This window comes from Juglans regia, chromosome 2, assembly GCF_001411555.2.
Source record: "Juglans regia cultivar Chandler chromosome 2, Walnut 2.0, whole genome shotgun sequence".
Taxonomy (NCBI): domain Eukaryota; kingdom Viridiplantae; phylum Streptophyta; class Magnoliopsida; order Fagales; family Juglandaceae; genus Juglans; species Juglans regia.
The window spans coordinates 25,250,326-25,271,695 of record NC_049902.1 but is presented as its reverse complement, the minus strand read 5'-3'; the positions used below and the strand labels follow the sequence as shown (position 1 = coordinate 25,271,695).

The 21,370-nt window shown below is 35.9% G+C and overlaps 2 protein-coding genes across 2 annotated transcripts; both read left to right on the top strand.

Annotated features, from left to right (window-relative positions):
* Nucleotides 1-8,801: 8,801 nt before the first annotated feature.
* On the top strand, nt 8,802-9,956 carry LOC109022044 (putative gamma-glutamylcyclotransferase At3g02910). The gene has a single exon (XM_019004828.2). The coding sequence runs from the start codon at nt 8,836-8,838 to the stop codon at nt 9,376-9,378; it is 543 nt and encodes a 180-aa protein (XP_018860373.1). The 5' UTR covers nt 8,802-8,835; the 3' UTR covers nt 9,379-9,956.
* A 4,039-nt stretch (nt 9,957-13,995) lies between these two features.
* On the top strand, nt 13,996-15,054 carry LOC118344742 (glycine-rich cell wall structural protein 1.8-like). Its single transcript, XM_035686123.1, has one exon. It carries the CDS (start codon nt 14,089-14,091, stop codon nt 14,809-14,811), a length of 723 nt encoding a protein of 240 aa, XP_035542016.1. The 5' UTR covers nt 13,996-14,088; the 3' UTR covers nt 14,812-15,054.
* The last annotated feature ends 6,316 nt before the right edge of the window (nt 15,055-21,370 follow it).

Below are 21,370 nucleotides of genomic sequence, written 5' to 3'. Positions count from 1 at the left end.
ACCCAAGTTCGTTTAACACAAATCCCGACGCGAATGTCCCCACCACGCTCCTCAGTAGTTTCACCTAGAGCTAGGACCCACGCACGACCTTTGAGTTCTTTGTTTTCTGGGGGGTGCTGAAGCTGAAACTGAAACAACAACTCATTCATGTGGCTCATGCCCCCACCTTACACGTGAACCTGTCGTTTTCTGCTGCGGTCCGGTCCGCACCTAAAAATAGGGTTTTCCTTTTCTTTTGGTTTGGTTTGGCTGTATAATTGTATTGTATTGTATGTCTCGAGTCTCAACCCTTTATGCGACATGGGTTTTCGCGCCGTAGAGATTGCGACAGACATACGCACACGAACGTTCCTTGTTTTTATTTTTATTATTATTATTTTTTAAAATAATAAAGGTACGGGTTTGTGATTACGTGGAGGTTACTAATTGGAGGTGACTTTGCGTGGCGTGAACTTAGTGTAGTGGTTAGCATAACGAGGAGGTCTGAAATGTTGGAGGGGAAGGGGGGCCGGCCGGGCCTGTTAGCTTTCCGCATCTGCGCTCTGGCGTCAAGACGTCAAGTCCTCCATCGTCCTGGAACCTTTTGCGATTGCTGGATTTGTGGCCTAGTGGCCTACACTTATTGGAACGGCGGCCTCTTTTATCATTTATCTTTTTTTAAAAAAAAACTATATTACCGAATATCATTTTATCTATTTTATAATATATTAATTTATCTATTTATCTATTTTTTTTTCATATCAATTAAATAATATTTTTTTTCTACCAATAAATTTCCAACATCTATATATTTTTTTATATTTACAATATATTCTTGTATACAATGTAACATAATTCACTCCTATACACACCAAATAAAAATTAAAAATAAAATCAAAATATGAAAAATTTGGATAAAAAATATTTCCAAGATATTTTTTAAAAGAAAATGAAATAGAAGTGTTTTAAATGATGAACAATAAAAAGAATTACTTCTATGATAAAAATCAAAGTGAAAGAAAATGAGAGAGTAAATGAAATATAAATAATAATAAAATATTTACATAATGAACAGTACCCGCTACATGTAGCGGATTATTTTAACAAATTATATTTTAGATTTCCTTTTACATAATTTGATGAAACTCCTTGTTTGAGCAATTCTTCCAATAATGTATATTTCTTGTATAATACCTAAGTCATTGAGAATGCTTTAATGGAGATATTTTCAAAGTTTTATCCAAATTATCAATAATTTTAAAATTTATGCAAAAAAATATAGATAAATAAAATGAGTTTAATAATATTTAATATTTTTTGAACAAATTATTTCCATAACAAATATTGTCGAATCCTTTTCTATATTTATCTCTCATTCTAGATTTCAAAATTCCATTAACAGTAACAGATCCAAATCCAAAATTATAGATCATTTTTGTTTGGTTTCTTTGCGAATACATGTCATTTTTTATTTGCAATTTGTGACATCCGGCTTTGGATAGTGTTAACATCGTGTTTCGCACACTCTTGAGTTAGACTCTAACAACTCAAATCTTTACAACAGGCTCTGCACAGAGAAAAATGTAATGCGACTTTGAGAGGGTGGCCTAGGGGGAGATGGCCAAGTATAAGGTCAGCCTTTCTCCACACACGGGTTGGCTAAGCAGCGAAGGGCTTGTGAGGTATTTTTTAAGGGCACCAAATGCCTTGTCGCACTCGTCATACCATGTTTTTGCTTTCCTCAAGACTTTGAAAAACGGTAGGCATTTGTCGGTTGATCTCGAGACAAATCTGCTGAGCACGGCAACTCGCCCAGCTAACCTTTGTACTACGTTTATGCTTTGTAGTGGAGTCATACTGAGGATGGCGTCTACCTTCTTGGGATTAGCCTCAATACCTCGTTCGGACACCATGAACTTCAGGAATTTTTCCGATCCGATGCCAAAGGCACACTTTGCCAGATTCAGTTTCATTTGATATTGTTGTAATATCGCAAAAACCTCCTTCAAGTGGTCTAGATGATGTTCTAAGGCCCAACTTTTGACTAATAGGTCGTCTACGTAGATTTCTATATTTCTTCCTATTTAGTCTTTGAACATTTGGTTAACTAGCCGTTGATAGGTGGCTCCCACATTTTTTAGTTTGAACGGCATCGCCTTGTAGCAGTACAAACCTTGATATGTGATGAATGAGGTACTCTCCTCGTCTTCAAGCATCATACGGATTTGATTGTACCTGGAGTTGACATCCATGAAGCTGAGCATGTGATGACCCGCCGTAGAGTCGACAATAGGCCAATCAGGTGGAGCGGGAAGCTGTCTTTCGGGAAAACTTTGTTAAGGTCACTGAAATCAACTCACATTCTCCACTTGGCGCTCGGCTTCTTAACTTGTACTACGTTCGATAACCACTTTGGGTAGTGAAATTCTCAGATAAACCTCACCTTTAGCAGTTAGTCCACCTCTTCGGCTATTGCAGGGTTCTTCTTTGCGCTAATGCTTCGACGCTTCTGCCGCACTCCTCGGATTTTTGTATCCACACTTAAACTATGGTGTATGATCTCAGGGGCTATCCCGGGCATGTCTCCATGATTCCATGCGAACAAATCCAGGTGTCACATGGCGTCTCGAGCTTCCTGCGCCATCCCACTTCTGATCGTCACCGTGGTGTCTGGCTGGCTTGGGTGGCAAATGACAAGTTCCAGCGGCCCAATTGGCTCGGCCTTTCAGAGCTCTCGCTCGTCTCGAACTTTGCTCGTGACCTTCACACGATCGGGGATTGGAGGCGGAACGCTGGCCTTCTCCGTCACTCGTTGCGTTCTATCCTTGTCTGCCTGGTCTTCTTCTGTCGTAATTTTCTAGTTCTTGCATGCCTTGTTCTCCATTTGATCTACCGTCCTATCTCAAGTCAGTTCAACGATCCTTTGAGTTACCTAGAACGGGTGGCCTCAGATGTGCGAAGGACATGCGAGATTTAACTCGATCCCACAGTCAGCGTCATTGTTAACGTCGTGTTTCACACACCCTTAGGCCAAGGTCTAATAACTCAAGTCTTCACAATAGGCTTTGCATAGAGAAGAATGTAATGCTACTTTGAGAAGGCGGCCTAGGGGCCAGAGAGCCTCCGATACCAAAGTCAGTAAGTGTTCTTTGAGTGTAGTAAATAAGTAAGAAAATCTAGGGATCAGAGAAAGTTTTCTTTTACCTGAAATCAGCTATTTATACTACAGGTTTGAAAGCAGATTATGCCTGCTTTCATGAAGTCTGGGGTTTTCGTAATGTTCACTATGTCATAGTCTTTAAATGCGGCGTGGCTTCCTTGTTGGCTTTATCATTGTGGAGTGTGACTTGATTTGCAGCGTTATTAATGTGGGGTGGCTCCTTGAGCCCCAATCCGGTTTATGTGAATCGTTGATGCTCTGATGCTAATAAATTGAGGGTCCTCCGTGTTTCCCTTGTATTTAGTGCATATTTTGTTCTTGAGGGAGGTTGTTGTTGTGGCAGGTCAAGTTGTCTTGTCGACTAGAAGGCATCTCTCCTTGGTTGACGGTTAACTCCTTGCTTGGGTGACAACCCCCTTGAGTTGGGTTTTTGGGCTGAGGCCTCGTAGGCCTTTTCAAAGGGGAAAATTCCCCTTACAAATAATTTTTTTTCCTTCCCCTTCATTTGAAGTTAAATTAATTAGCCAAGTGTTATTGTTGATTTCCCTTTATTTTAATGAATATTCCACTAACAATTTTTTCTATTTTAAACAACGTTAATTTTTATGAGATTAAAGATAGGGCTGAGCAAAAATCCGACAATCCGACTCCGAATCCGGCTCCGCTCCGGCTCCGCTCCGGCTCCGACTTGTCGGAGTCGGAGTCGGAGGTTTTTTCTTCTTGACAGTCGGAGTCGGAGTCGGAGTCGGATCCATTGATGATCCGACTCCGACTCCGCTCCGATCCGACTCCGATCCTCCTCCGCCTCCGACGTCTCCCTCCGACTCCGCCTCCGCCTCCGCCTCCGATTTTATACATATTTTATAAAATATGTGTTTTTCTATATATTAATTATTTAAATTTTATACAACTATATCTTATATAGTTAGTTAAACTCAATAATATACTAGTTAAATAATATATTTATACTATAATATATAGACTAAATTGACTAATAATAGTTTAGTATATGACTATGTAAATATCATACTATTACAAATTTACAATATTACTACCATGTAACACTAAATTACTAATGTATAAATATAATAGCATATAATACTAATAACTAATGTATATATAATATACTATAAACACTAAGATGAATAATAACATCGACATGTAATATTGTAATACTAATGTATAAACACTAATCTATAAATTTATAATAACATATAATACTAATGTATAATAACTAAAGTATTATTCATATAAATTACTAATAGTCTAATAGTATTAATTACTATATATAAATTAGTAAACCACTTTAAGCCTATACATAAATGACTATATAAATTACTGTAGTATCAATTACTAATACTATATTACTATATGATACTATTAAGTTATTAACTATAGTGATATACTAGTATTAGACATTAAGTATACTAATACAATCAGTAATATAGTCAGTATAATACTGACTATATTAAAAAAAATATATATAGTCAATATAATACTAATATACTAATACTATTATATAGTTATACTAAATTAAAATCATTATAGCAAATACTAATATAGAGTTATTCTAATCACTACAACTAATTCTAATACTAATATAGACTATAGTTATAACTTGTAGTATCATAACTATACTAAATCACTATAACTTATACTAATATAGTTATACTAAATGACTATATCTATAACTATATATATCATATAGTATTAATATCACTATTAGTATAATATATAGTATTAATAATAACTAATAGTCTAATACTAATATAACTATTAAGTATAACTAATATCACTACTAGTATAACTAATATTAATAATAATACTAATATACTAATACTATTATATAGTTATACTAAATTAAAATCATTATAGCAAATACTAATATATAGTTATTCTAATCACTACAACTAATTCTAATACTAATATAGACTATAGTTATAACTTGTAGTATCATAACTATACTAAATCACTATAACTTATACTAATATAGTTATACTAAATGACTTTAACTATAACTATATATATTATATAGTATTAATATCACTATTAGTATAATATATAGTATTAATAATAACTAATAGTCTAATACTAATATAACTATTAGTATAACTAATATCACTACTAGTATAACTAATATTAATACTAATACTAATATACTAATACTATTAGTGTATTACATATATTTATATATATTAATATATATATAAAGTATATTAGTGTATTAATAATATTTCGTATACAATGTCGGTGTCTTTTTTTTAATATTCATATATAATAATATATATCATATATTTTTTTATGAATCTTCATATATATATATATAATATAAAATAGATTCATATTAATTAGTATATAATGTATATTAGTATATTACTATAGTAACTATTCCTTATAGCAAAAACAGCGCCGTTGCCGTTGGATTACTCATTTAGGTCTGCAGTGCAGCCCAGCTTATCCTTCTTCAAGTTCAAACCCGTGCCTTCTCTCTCACGCAGCGCCGCATCCCTCTCTCGCCCGACGCCAGTCGCCCTCTCTCTCGGGCAGCGCCGCAGCCGGCGCAGCTCTCTTAGTCTTTCACAACCCTCTGGTCCCTCTCTCGCACAACTCCTCCCTCTCGCGAAGCCCAGCCCTCGCGCCCTCTCTCTCGCGCAGCGCCGCAGCCCTCTCTCGCCAGTCGCCCTCTCTCTCGCGCAGCGCCGCAGCCGGCACAGTTCTCTCGCACAACTCCTCCCTCTCGCGAAGCCCGTCCCTCGCGCAACCCTCTCGCAGCGGCAGAGCCCCTCTCTCGTGCAAACCCTCTCTCGCGAAACCCCTCTCTCGCGCGACGCGCAGGCGGCGAGGCGCAGCCCTCCTCTCACGTAGCTTCTCCCTCGCGCGGCGTTCTCGCAGAGCCCCTCCTCTCACGCAGGCCGCAGCTCCTCTTGGTAATCCGACTCCGCTTCGACTCCGCTCCGACAAGTCGGAGTCGGATCCGGATCGGATAATGTACATCGCGGAGTCGGAGTCGGAGGTCGGATTCGACCTCCGACAAAGTCGGAGTCGGAGTCTGGGCCCTCCGACTCCGAATCGGTCAGTGCTCAGCCCTAATTAAAGATACAAAATGAAGGCATAATGACAACAACTACAATCAATCAGAACAGAACAATTGAATAGATAATGGAGTCTACAAGTTGGTTAGATTTCATATTTTCTTGACCAACAAATCAAGTAATTCGCCCCAATGAAGACCTTTAGTGAAGCAATTAATGTGATTCATGAGCTAGCTGCAATTAGGGAATCCCAATATGTTGAACTTAAGTTGACTACAATGAGGAAACCGTTGAACAACCCTAATCTCTCATCATCATCAGCATCATCATCATCATCATCATCATCATCATCATCATCATCATCATCATCATCATCATCATCATCATTATTATTATTATTATTATTTTTATAACATGATCATCATTCATTGAAATTAAAATATATCCTTACAAATTTGTTCTTGTCAAGCCAAATAGCTTGTCTTATAAAAGAAGGACAGAAATTCCACCACATTTCAATATCACTCACATCTCATGCATGTCTTGCCAACTAATATGGAGATATATTACCAAGTCGATTCACATGCAAGATTTGAAATTCTTGGAATCCCCTCACCATTCTTCGAATATCTTGAAGAAGAAATTTAAAATCAATTAGAAACTCAGATTGACTATTCAAAGCATTAACAAGGATTAAACAATCTATTTTTAACAATAATTTTGGAACACCCCATCGTGCACATAATACATAATTGAAGACGCCTTAACAAAGCTGTAGCCTCAATAAATTCTGCAAAAGAAACTTCCCTCTCCACTTTGCTACAAGCCACTAAGACATCTCCTTTATGATCTCTAAGAACCACCCCAACCCTAGTTGATTGTTGATCAACAAAAGTAGCTCCATCTACATTCAACTTTAGAAAGCCTATTGGTAGAGGTTTCTAGCCAACAACTTTGCTTAAAACCTTATTTGAGACATAAAAAACTTGTACTTGTTTATACTCCAACTGTAAAGATAATGCATAATTCACAACTACTCTATTTTGCAAAGAAATATGCTCATAAATGTTCTTATTTCTTCTGTACCAAAGACCCCAAGCAATACAAATAAATTGAATCAATGTCTCCTCAGAACCTCTATCCCGAGCCAAATTAGCCAAATCCCAAAAAGAAAGATCACCTTCTACAACTCCCAGCTGAGGTAAAAATCCATGCCAAGTATTTATTAAAACAGTGAAATAGGGGACTTTCCAACTCACTGAAAAAGAGAAGACTTGCATTTTAAAAATGTGATAAAGAAATAAAATCTACTACTAGATGGAGTGGTGTATGAGATGCACACACTTTGCGGCAATATGTGAGCCTAATGACGAAGAGAGAGTGGCATAGGATAAAGTAAAATTTTACTTCCAAGCTAATATGCAGAGCATATAAAGTGTTTTGATGAGATAATCTGATTTGAAAAAGAAATTTTAAATTCTAGATCTATAAATCAAATCTTCCCATCTAAGTGATCTGGATAGTATACTATACAGTGTACACACGACTTGAAAATAAAATAAAGATAAAACTAATTGCATGCGGGTTGTGTTTGGGTCTGTGGTGGGCGGACTGAGATTGACCCATGTGATTGAAGAAAGGGAGAAAAGCAGAAAAGAAAACAGAAAAGGAGACAGGAAGAAATGGGGAAAGGAGAACAGAACTTGCCCGTCTCCCTTGGCAATTTGCAGGCAAAGGGCTCCAACGTGATCAGAGAATGGAATAAGGAATATTGTGCTCTATTAACATGGAACTACTACTAATTACGTTTCTTTATATTTCTTACCGATCTTGAACCTTTGCAGATATTTTGTACGTACTGGGAGTAAGCAAGTGTCGAACAATTACAAAACATTGATTGTGTACTTGACATTGTTTTGGCTTCCATAAAATCAAAGGTAGGGTTACCAAAATTTGCTAAGCAAAAGCTATGGCCAAGCATTCAACCAAACACCGGACCCCACACACTCTCAATTAAAAATCTTTAATCTCTACGCCCAAACCCCATCATATCTATCACCATCCATCCATCCCTACAGATTGAACATGAATCCGATCGACTCCTCTCTATCACCAAAGCTGAAGCTGTTCCGCACCATAACGTGTCTGCGCTGTGCTTTCAAATCCTAATAAAAAGGGTTTCCAAACTTGTTTCCATCTTTTCCAAAACATGCTCAACCGTTGTCTCTGCAACTCCCCAAAATTCTACCCCTCCCTCAGTCGTAAAGTTGAGTACTTTTTTACGTAGACCCACCCCAAGCAACTCCACAATTATTAATTTGTGGAGTTGATGCTTGAAAATAAGGGAAGAGATATAACTAAGATCTTGCTAGATTTTCTCTCTTCACATCGCTTTCTCGTGTGGACCCTGGTGTTCTGAAATACAGATTTGGTGGGCCTAAACCCTTAAATGAGTTACCACAATCTTTCCTTTTCCTTTTTTTGGTTTTTGGAAAATCATTTGTTTCGGGCTTTTTAGTATGGTTTATGTCATTTTAGGATTTGGGTCTTCTTTGTTTTGGCCCAATGATTTTGATACTTGCCCATCTGCAATGGGTCAGTTCTATATAGGCATACATGTTTGTGTTCTCTCTCTCTCTCTCTGCCTGTCTGTGTCTCTGAACTATGGCTGACGTTAATCAATCCAAAGCCCATCTGATCTTCACGTACGGCACGCTCAAGCGAGGCTTTCCCAACCACACCCTCATGGAGTCCCTGATTCACCGGAACGACGCCGTATTCCTCGGCCCCTACGTCACCTGCATCTCCTACCCGCTCGTCGTCGGGCCCCACGGCATCCCCTTCCTCATCAACCTCCCCGGGTCGGGCAACCGTGTCACGGGCGAACTCTACTCCGTCTCGGTCCGCGGACTCTATCAGGTTGACGACCTCGAGGGCACCAGCCTCGGCCACTACGAGCGGCTGCCCGTTAAGCTGATTCCCTGCGAAAGCACCAACTCCGATGCAGGTGGCGTGATTCAGGTGGAGGCCGAGGCGTACTACGCACACCGGAGCTTCGGGGAGGGTTTGTGGGAGAGGAAGGGGAAAGAGGGGTTGAGTGCGTACACAGAGAAAGAGGCGAGTGGGTACGTCAGAAGAGAGGATAGGCCCAAAGATAGGAGCTTTCGCGATGAGGTGCATTTCTTTGTGTCTGCTGCGAGAAATTGATCGATCGGAGGAGAAAATTCATGCAACTCTCAAGGTTATTTTACCTATTATTTTTTTTTTTGAACTCTCGATTATGTTTTATGTTTGCATCTTCTGCAGTGTTTACTCTTCATTTTTTAAGACCATGTTAACTGCTAATATCGTGATGGTGTTGTGCATGTTGAAGGCCAAAAATAAAAGTCACCACTTTTGTATGCAATCATGTTAAAGCAAAGTTATTTGAGACAATTAAAACGTTTTTGAGTTTACAGCCGGCTTCTCTTGTATTACATAAAAGCATTTGTCCGAGGGGATGCAGAAAGAACAAAGTTGTGTTCCACAAACAGCTGCATGGATTTATGTACAAATTTTGGGACTAATCAAGAAAATGATTACAATGTTCTGAAATAAACGAGTTTAAGGGAGTTAGTGAGATCTCACCACTAAAGCAGGTGCAGGATAATCTCCATAGAATTTGTTATGGGACACAAATTGGAGGTTGCTAACAAGGTTTAGTGCTCCTTTATTATATTTCTATTTGCTTTTGTGCTCCAAGGGAACCATACAAACCAGTTTTACATAATGTATCGATTATAATTTACCTGGGTGTGTCTACAATATCGCTTCCTATGATTGCTCTAAAAATAAGCATACGGGATGCAATGTCGACTGCCGTAAAGACTATACTCGTGACATTATGTCGATCTGCTTTCCTATGAGTCCCATTATCTCATTTGGGCTTTGTAATAGAGTTGCAAACAAACTCATGACATTATGCCCATGAAAGGTCTACACAAACCCTCATGGGCTGACTTTCCATGCACATGCTATTATAAACAAAATAGTTACACATGCGTTCCCTTCTCCCAATTAAGGTGCAAACTGCACATTCCGAAAGGGCTTTTTGAGCAGGCCCTTCATTCTGGAGATGGCAGAAATCCACCCTTGCAGAATGCACCTCCGCCAAAGGTCTCATGGTCTTTGATCCTCATGATTGACTCTCCACTCACTGTACCGTCACTGCTGCAGGATATAAGCATCAGTATGCAACTATGTAGATGTTACTTTGCTCTCTTCCCATCCATCTTTGGATATGAGAAAATAATTATACTGTTAGTTCCTTTTGGTAATAGAATAAATTCCATGATTAATCTATTATGTTTTTTTATACGTATGTTATATGCTTTGTATTTTCTTTGGTACAATATTAATTTAAAGGAGAGTGACGCATTGGAATGTATGAACAATGTGATATCCCATATGATAAGTGATAAGGTTAGGTCGTGTATAGGATTCCAGATTGCTTGGGAAGGAAAAGTTTTTGTTCTTTATAATGGTTTCAATAGGACTCCAATTATATAATTGACTAGTTCGAGTATAGGCCCAGATGTGACTTGGGCCTCCCTTGGTGCGTTATAAACAGCAATTAGCTTCGTGTGTACATGAAGTGCTTTTATAGATTCCAACTAGGTTGGTCACATTGAAAAATCGTCGGTTGGTTTAAGTTGAACATACTACAGCACCCCACTTCCCACCGCCCAATTCAGAATAGCTCTTTGGCCCACTTGGTTTTCGGTCGAACTATGTCCTGAAACTTGAGGTTTTCATTGGCCCAATTATGAACTCAAAGTTTAGTTTGTGTAATCTCATATACTGAGGTTAGTTTTGGTGATCAAGAAGGTCCCTGTTATCCAACAAGCTTGCTAGTGTCTGAAAACTGGCTTGTCCAGTAAGTCATGTGTCGGTGCTTGGCTCGTTGAAGACGAAGAAAATCTAGGGTACGTACTGCTAAAAGAAACATATCTTTGGGACAATATTCCAAACGTCAGGAATGATGTAGTAAGAAGAATGCTGTTATTATACAGCCTTACAAGCGTGTGGAGAGAGAGAGAGAGAGGAAAAAAAAGAAGGCTCCATTAGCCAAGCAATTTGAGGTGGATTGGCCCCACACACATGGTGGAGAAGGAGGGGGTTCTCTTCCATGTGACTACCCACTATAATGTATATGCATATTATATCATACAGATGAAGATAAGGTCAGATTGCTTCAAAATAAAGGAATGTTTTTAGACAGGGAAGGGCAAATCAGAGTTTGAATTAGAGTGTACTTACTTTCAAGTAGACCACAGTTATCATTACAAGAAGAAACGCAAGTTCTTATCAGGCTGCGGGCATTCACACAAAGAATCTTTCATTTTTTCTTGACAAGAGGCCACTGAAAGCATTTCATACCTCCTAGGTTTGAGTCCTTTTGTCGGTGGCATAGATTTGTTAATGCTGTACCACTGGCCCTCAATTTTACGTTTGATGGATCCTACCATGGATTGGCTTTCATGAATGCTTGCTTTCCTTTTCAACTCATCCTTATTTCACATATTTCTTCCATCGATTGCTTTCTGATCCATAACTTTTGAGAGATTTGGAGTAGTTCCTTTCCATCCATCATGCATACAGAAGAAAATAATGAACCTAGTCCCCATCTCGATATTTAGTTTGCTGCTTGAAATTAAGAAGCTAGTCTTAATATAATCTTTCCTAGTTTGGATAGGTAAGCGTAGGAGATATATCATGTGATAAAACGTATAGGTGAATAAAGTAAAAATTTCGGGGCTAATTTGTTGGACGACATTGAGTTTTCAACACCATAATGAGTCGTGTGTGTGTGTGTGTGTGTGTGTGCATATCGTGGGCTAAGCTTAATGGCCACATCGAAAGGTTTGTAATTTAAAGTTCGTTGTAACTGTTTGATTACGTTCCAGAACCAGAAAAAGTGAACGTCTAGAGAGAGAGAGAGAGAGAGAGAGAGAGAGGGTGAAATCGAAGGAAGAAGAAAATAGATAGCAGACCAGGCACATGAGCGCAGTACTGAGCATGAGCAAGTGTCATATATCAGTGAGTTGAAATCTTGACATATTGCATCGTGCATAGTAATCACAACTATAAACTATGAACAACCGGGGGTTGGTATCACGTACAATAATGATGATCAGCAATAATATTATTCGATATGAATCAAATGCTTTGACATATTTTATGGAATTGTATAGACTAGATGCCCTATTTAGTGCGATCGGATATGGCCTTACGCATTTTGTCACTCTAAACTGTCATATAATGGGGAATTATTAATGCATCATACATCTTCCGGACTGATATGGAATGAGAAGTGCTCTTTCATTCTTACTGGTGAATAAAGAGAATGTGTATTTTCCGATACTCGAAAAAAGATTCGATTCAAGCCGATTCAAATTGAATCGGTAAGAAACTCAACCAATTTTAGTGAATATTTTGAATCGGTCGATTAATCGTTCACTAAATTGCTTCAATCGACCGATTGAGATCGACTTTAGCCGATTTTAGACCAATTTGAACTGATTCCAACTTTTTCAAAACTGTATTTATTTTTAAGTTGTCTAATAACTGAGTTTTTTCTTTTAATTTCTTGAACAAAATTATGATAGAACTAAACATATATCAACTTTTTTATCATTGTATTCAATAAGAATCGCAGAAAAACTAAGAGATAAAACATGTTGTTCTTTAATTATTTCTTTTAGCTTAATTATTTCTTTTAGCTGAACAAAAAATTAAAGAGATGAATGCGAATTTTATATTAAATTTATGGTTGTGCAAAAACTACTACATTTGCCATGTTTTATAACTTAATGGTCTTTATCTTTTTCATATATAAGGCAAATAAATGTCGACAATTGAGGTTAAATACATAAATTACATATTTATTTAAACTATTTAGATTCATATCATATTTTTATTGAAACTAGGAATTGAATTTATATTTTATACTCTTTTATACATAATATAAAATTCTTGAATTGCATCAAATATGATTTTTAATATAACTTTTTATCAACATTCAAATATCCGATTCAAAATTGTTATGAATCGCCCGATTTTGAATTGCCCGATTCAGATTCCAAACCCGATTTTGATTTAATTTAAAGCCTTGGTATTTTCTCTGGATTGCATGCAGAATATCTTAATTAAACACCTTCATACAATACTGTTAATGCAGTTCAAAGAGAGTTATTGTAAAGAAAACAAATCTCATCCATCTGATGAAAACGTTTTATTAAATCTATTCATTGTTGTGCAATATTACGTCCCTCATTGATATGGCAGAATGGAAATTAATTATTTATTATCGTTGGTTTCATATTTACAGCAACCAATATTAATACGCACGAAAGTCTTAAACCGTGTATATAATATCTAGGTGGTTGCCAAGGGATCAGTGGCTCTCCAAATCACAAGATCTTACTACGACAAGAAGATTAATTAAAGGCAATTGATTAAGAAGTAGAGATATGCTAGCTTCTACTTAAAACGTACACTATCTAAAGGGATATATAAGTAAGTAAATAAATAAGTAGATTAATGCTGCATTATTCAACATTGGTGTGAAAAGAATATAAGTGTCTCGGAAACAACCATCACCAACATAAAAGTAAAGAAAGTTAGGTCTATACAAACTCTGCTTAACAAATTGGCTCTGCCATGCGTAAATGTGGGTGACAGCAAAAGCACACTAGTGGCTTCTATGAGTGTAAACTTGTGTTGGACCACCTTGTGGGACTCCCTATTATATATTCTATGCTCTCAATTAGCTACTCTTAGGAAAGTGACGCGCTTAATTTGGACCTTCATCCCGTTCCTATATATAACTACCTTCCCTGACACTCAAAGCTATCTTGGAATTCAAAGGAATTTTCCATGGCTTCTCACAAAACCCTTACTCTTGTTTTCTTTGTATTATTGGGCTTCGGTATTTGTTCAGCAACTAGAGCCCTCCTCACTCAAGTTGGCTATGACAATGTTGTGCAAGCTGCTATAGGAGAACATGGGGTAACTAGCTACGGAGGTGGTTCTGGTAGTGGAGAAGGTGGTGGTGCAGGATATGGAGCTGTGGTTGGACATGGCGGTGGAGGTGGTGGTGGTAGTGGTGGTGGAGGTGGAGCTGCTTATGGTTCTGGAGGTGCTGGATATGGAAGTGGTGGTGGGCAAGGAGGTGGTGCTGGATATGGTGCCAATGGACAAAATGGAGTTGGATACGGTGGCGGGGGTGGTGGGGGAAGTGGAGGTGGAGGTGGATACGGTGCAGGAGGAGAACATGGTGCTGGTTATGGAAATGGTGCTGGTAGCGGCTATGGAGCAGGGGGAGGGAATGGTGCTGGCTTAGGTGGAGGAGGTGGTGGGGGAAGTGGTGGTGGTGGTGGTGGTGGAGCAGGCTATGGTGCCGGAGGAGCGCATGGAGGTGGGTATGGCAGTGGGTCTGGAGCCGGTGGAGGTTTTGGTACTGGTGGTGGAGCTGGGGGTGGTCATGGTGGTGGCGGTGGAGGTGGTTCTGGTGGTGGCGGCGGCAGTGCTAGTGGAGGTGGTTATGGAGCAGGTAGTGGGAGTGGAGAGGGTGGTGGACATGGCGGCTATGTCCCTTGAAACTACGTACCTTCTCCCTTTTATCATTTCTAAGAAGAGTGCATGCATGCGTGAATCTTGTTACCTTAGTTTAAACTAAAAAAGAAATAAATAAGATTAGCATAAGTGTGGAGATGCTTATTAATATGATTTCAAAGTATTGTACTATGATTAATGCCAGATAAATGGTGAAGATATTCTAAGGTGTATAATGTAATTGTAATATTTGAATGCGATGCATTAATCTTTTGTTCTTACGAATTATATAGTTAGTCTTGAAGGCTGGAGTGTTCGTTGGATAAATATCTTAACTAATCAATCTAGATTATAATAATAAGAGGTACGTGAAAAGTTAGTTATGTGCATCGATTCATGGTAATGAATTTACTCTAATGACCTAATATTGGGGAATTAACGTAGCTATATATTCTATTTTAGCTAAACTAAAGAAAGGAAATAGAAACTCATGATGACGATGGATGTGCACTTCTGTACGTGCTCGATAGAATCACTGCGCGCACGAGGCTTTTAATTCTCGATCCAGCCAGTAAAAGAAATAATATATATATATATAAATATATATAGATATATGACGAATAACGATATCATGCATGAATGGGGGGATTAATTTCGAGTTCGGATTTTAAAAATATTTCATCTCATCTCATTATTATAATTTTTTAAATTTTTACATAAAATATAATAAATAATTTAATTTTTTTAAATTTTAAAATAATAATAATGTTAAAAATTAATATTTTAACAATATTTTTTTTAATTTTTATCTAAAATTATATTATAATATCATCTACGAATCCAAACCAATCCTAAGTATTAATTAATTAATAAGACATTCATAAAAGGTGGTGCATGTGAATATATATGTAAAGTCTTTTTCATATAAAGTACTTTTTGATATGATCAACTTCAACAATATTCATGTCAACAATATTTTGACGAGAGAAAGAGAGAGACGCAATAGTAATAGGAATTTAGAATGATATGATCTATACTTAATCAATATCATTATTAATCGGTATTGATCATATACTACTAGACTTTTCCACAGTACTGCGTGCTTTTTTCAAGGCCAAATTGTTTTTTTCCCGGCCACGTTGTATATATAGTACTAATTAATCATGCAAATTGTTCTACATATATACGAGTACTCTTATTAGATTAATTAAAAGTTAAATCTATTGAGTATTTAATTATTATAGAGCAAAATATGCTCACAATAGATTAACTACAGTAACTTTTAAAAGTTTTTCCAAATTTGAAGGTTACTGTACATATATCAAATACATATTTTATTAATTATTTCTCTCTCCCTTTATTTCTATCACATATTTGATCACAATTGGAATATTAATTTGAGTTAGTGATATATTAATTTAATAAGAATATGATTATTAGTTAATATATAATAGGTAGAATAGTAAAATATGATAAAATAAAATAAATTAATAATTAAAAAATTAAATATTTTTAAAATTATTAGTTATTCATTACTATATAATGAATAAATGTATAATCTAATGTGGAGATTTGATGTGAATAATCAAAATCAAATTCAACTTATATTATTTTATTATTATATAATAAAAAAATAATTATTTCAATATAGAGATTTATGTGAATGGAATAGTTAAAAGTTAAATTTTTCTTATATTCATAAAAAATATCATTTAACTTATCTAATCCAATGAGAATGCTCTAATATACCATCGTCCCAATTTTAATTACCCCGCTATGATAGAGGTATTAATTAATGGCATTGCATGGCATCAATCTTTGATTTTTTTTTTCAAGTATATATTAATAGAACTTGATATTTTTAAGGGTGATGGAAAGTATCCTACAGCATTTTTTTTTTTTTTAAAAAGTGGGATTAAATTAATAAGATCATTAATAGCTTTAATTTTCCTATATTCAATCCGGTATAATTTGTTATCCATATAATTTGTTAGCGCCAAGATCGAAATGCCTTTAATTTGAGAGGCTTTTCCAGTACTAGTGCATGAAATTATAATATAAATTTTGCCATTACTGATGGGTACTGCTGCATGCAACTCCACTACTAATGGTTTGAGATTGCGTGTTGGTCTTTTCATAACATACCGCAACATCCACGACCTTATCGCTAATATATATATATAGTTTGCGTGTTGTCTTGTAAAAGTTCGTAAAATCAAAGGAATTCCATTAGCGAATGGTGTGAAAATAAATAAATAAAATTCAATGTTAATTTAGCCATTCATGGTGACAGCAAAAGCACACTAGTGTACGTCCTTTGGGAGTGTAACTGCAATGATGCTTGAAGCAATTTGAGCAAATCTTGGAAAGACTGAAAGAAAGAATCTCTTTCATATATGAACTGAAATTTACCAAGAGAGGTGTACAATATTTATAGAAAGAGTAAAGTGAAATAAAAGTAAGTAATTAATTAAAATGAGTAACTAAGTAACTAACTAGTTCTCTACCAATTACAATATGCCACCTCAGAGTCATATTTGTGATAGTCTCCCTCAAGATGAATGATATATGTTATTAACATTCATCTTAGACAACAAGGAGTGAAAAATAGTAGACCCAAGAGGTCTAGTAAGTAAATCAATAACTTGATGACTTGAAGAAACATGTAATGTTCGAAGGACTCCAGCTTGATTTTTTTCTCTGATCAAATGACAATTCAATTCAATATACTTAGTTGTCTCGTGAAATATAGGATTAGCTACAATATGGATAGCTGCTTAGTTGTCACAGAAGAGCAAGAAAGCATGAGGATGTTATTGATGCAGATTTGAAAGCAAAGATTGGAGCTATGTCAATTCACAAACAGCATAGGCCATGGACCTATATTTAGCCTCTGCAGAAAACCTTGATACTGTCTTTTGCCTTTAGGATTTTTAGAAGATGAGTGAATCACCAATAAATATGCAATAACCAGATGTGGATCTCCTTGTATCAAGGCGACTAGCCCAATCTGAATCAACAAAGGCCTTCAGGAGGATTGAAGGAGAAGTTGAGAAGAAAATACCCTAGCCTGGTGCCATTTAATGTACTTCAAGATTTTGAGAGCTGCTTGCATGTGGAACTCTAGGAGTAATCTACTAATAAGTCTTCTGTAAGAAGAAACATCTTCAAGTAACTCACCATCATTCTTTGATAACTTGTAGTGAGTATCTATTGGAAAATTAGCAGGCTATCATCCTAACAAACTAGCATCTAAAAGTAATTCTAAGGCATACTTGCGTTGACATAAAGAAATACCTTTCTTGGATCGAGCAATCTCCATGTCCAAAAAATACTTGACTGGACTTAAGTCCTTTAACTTGAAGTGTTCATTCAATGAGGATTTAATGGACTGTACAGCATCCAAAATCACTGCTTGCTACAGTATGTGATCAACATAACCAATAATGCAACAAATAAATCATTTTTCTTCCTTATAAACAAGGAATAATATGACTTGGATTGAATAAATCCCAAATCCAGCAAGGTTACAGTGAACTTTGAGTTCCACTATCGAGAAGCCTGGTTTAGTCCATATAAAGACTTTTGCAATTTGTAAACCCTTGTGTCTCCCTTCTTCAAATACCTAGGAGGTTGCTTCATATTTACTATTTCTTCCAAATATCCATATAAAAAAGCATTATTGATATCTAAATGTATCAAATGCCAATCATGAATGCCTGCTAAGGATAAAAAAAAAAAAAAACAGCACACTGTTACCATTTTTGCAACAGGAGAACAAGTTTCTAGATAGTCCAAGCCTTCCCTTTGTGTATAACCCTTAGCAACTAATCTAACTTTGTGTCTCTTAATAGAATTATCAGCATTAAACTTGGTTTTATATACCCATTTACAACTAATTGGAATTTTGTTGGGTGGTAGATTAGTTAGAATTCATGTGTTATTTGATTCTAAAGGAAGTAATTCAATGGACATAGCATCTCTCCAATGAGAATGCTTAACAACTTGATGGTAAAATTCAAGTTCTAGAATAGATGTGATAGAAACACTAAAGGTACAATGAGAAAGAGATAAATGTTTGTATGACAAAAAATCAGAAATATTATATTTATTACTTAATTGTATAAAAGTTGAGCCTGTAAAAGATGTGGCAGAAGTAGATGCTACTAGATTGCAAAGATAATGTTGCAAGTAACTAGGAGTTTTGTGTTGTATAGTTAACTTTTGAAATGAAGGAAAATGATTATTATCTTAAAGCGAATGATCATTTGGATTTGCTAGAAGAGATGAAGATTTTGATGGAAGATTTTGAGGTATGGAAGGTGAAGAATTAGGAGGCTTAGAAAAGAAATCTGATTCTGGAATGAGATTAAGCAAAACAATATCAGTGGTAAAGAAGATGGAAATTTATGAATCTAATTTTGGAATGGGAATATAGATTCATGAAATATGATATCCCGAGATACAAAAAAAAAAAAATTGAGAATCAAGATCAAATAATTTGTATCCCTTTGTTTCAAAAGGATAGCCTACAAAAATACATTTTCTTGCCCTTGGAGAAAATTTGGATCTGTTTTAAGTTAAAGTAGAGGCATAACACAAACATTCAAAAAATTTTAGATGACTATATGCAGGAACATTTCCCTACAAAATCTGATGTGTTGATTCACTTAGAATGTGCGAAGGGATAAGATTGATTATGTGAACTGTTGTTAGAACACACACACCCCAACATCTCGAATGAATATTAGATTGAAATCTTAAAGCTCTTGCTACATTAAAAAGGTGTTGATGCTTTCTCTCAACAATTGAGTTCTGTTGAAAAGTCTCAACACAAGAAGTTTAATGTATGATACCTTTAGAAGAGAAAAAATCATTCGTATTGAATTCTAAACCATTGTCAGTCCTTACACATTGTGTTTTTGTTCAAAATTGTGTAAGGATTAGATTATAAAAGCCTATAAAAATGGATTTTACTTCAGATTTGGATTTGATTAGATACACCCAAGTTGATATTGAGTGATCATCAACAATAGTTAGAAAATATTTAAAACCATCATGAGTAGATATTGAAAGAGGGCCTCATATATCACAAACTACAGTGAATCAAATGGAAAGAAGAAATAGATTTATATGAATGGGTTGGAAAAGATAGAAGTTTATGTTTTGCTAAAGGGCATACAGTACAATTATCATGTACAACTTTATTCTAAGAAACAATGTTTGGAATGGATTTAGCAAGAACAAGCAATCTAGATGATGATGGATGACCTAACCTATTATGCCAAATTCTAAAATTCAAATCAGATACAAAGTAAGTTGACACTTGGTAAAACAATGGAATTATTGACTGCACTCACTAATGGTTGATGCAGAACATGTAACCCAGCTGCTCTTCTACACTTTCCAATCATCTTTCATGAGATAAGACCCTGAATATAACAAACATCAGGCATGAAAATGAAACAACAACTCTAATTACAAGTTAGCTTAGTAACTGAGAGAAGATTATAAGAGAAACTTGGTACACATAATACATCTTTCAAAGCTAGGCTATCATATAATTATACAGTCCCAAGATGTGTGACTGTAACATTTTCTCCATTTGGGAGTTTAACAAATGTGTTTAGGATTCGTGTGAATATAGTAAAGAGCTTGACTAAATGTATAATGTGGTCTATGACACCTGTATCTATAATCCAGGTGTTTGAAACAAAGTATGGAGATTCAATTTTATTGGACAAGAAACTTGAAAGGCATTTTGATGTGTTATTATTTGAAGAGAGAACATATTTACCTGAAAAAGTAGGTAAAACATTTGGGCTAGAGGAAACATTAGCTGCTTGATGAATTGTATTTTGTGTATCAGATGGTTGTGGAGCGAATTAGAGCAAGTAGCTGCTGATATTCTTCTTAAGAGAAAGACATAGAATTCTGAACCTCAAGAGGTGTACTCGTAGGTTGAGCCATTATTTGATTTGTTGATGAAACTCTTCCCATTTGCTTGAAGATGGAATTTTGTTTGAAGTTTGGAGGATACCCATGCGGTTTATAGCACTTATTCATTGTGTGATTTGTCATACAAGATTGAGTACATAAAACTTTTTCCCTTATATATTGTTGCTTTCCAAGATTAATTGGCCATGCATTATCAACCTTTTTATTCATAAAAACTGTTGTTTCCACTCTAGATCTAACCATAGACCCAACTTCCCTCTATATCTCTTCTTAAATTACTAAAGAAAAAACCTTAGTAATTGGTGGTAATGGATCCATAAATAAAATTTGTCCTTTGATATGAGGAAATTCCTCATTTAAACCCAGAAGAAACATGATAATGTGTTCACGCTGTTGATACTCCAAAAACATGCATGTAGCACCACAAGTACTGTTTCTATATGCTCCACATATGCAGTTAGGTATTTGATTATAATTCAACAACTCATCCCACAAACATTTGAATTTTCGATAGTATATACTCCTTGAGTTTTGATCTTGAGTCAAAGAAAAAAGTTCATTCTGCAATTGAAAGATTCTTGGCCCATTATCATGGCAAAATTGATTTCGTAAGTCTTCCCACATATCTCTTGTTGTTTTTGCATAA

What these genes read in the sequence shown, in the direction of transcription:
- LOC109022044 (XM_019004828.2), top strand. Translation starts at nt 8,836, where the DNA reads ATGGCTGACGTTAATCAATCCAAAGCCCATCTGATCTTCACGTACGGC.
- LOC118344742 (XM_035686123.1), top strand. Translation starts at nt 14,089, where the DNA reads ATGGCTTCTCACAAAACCCTTACTCTTGTTTTCTTTGTATTATTGGGC.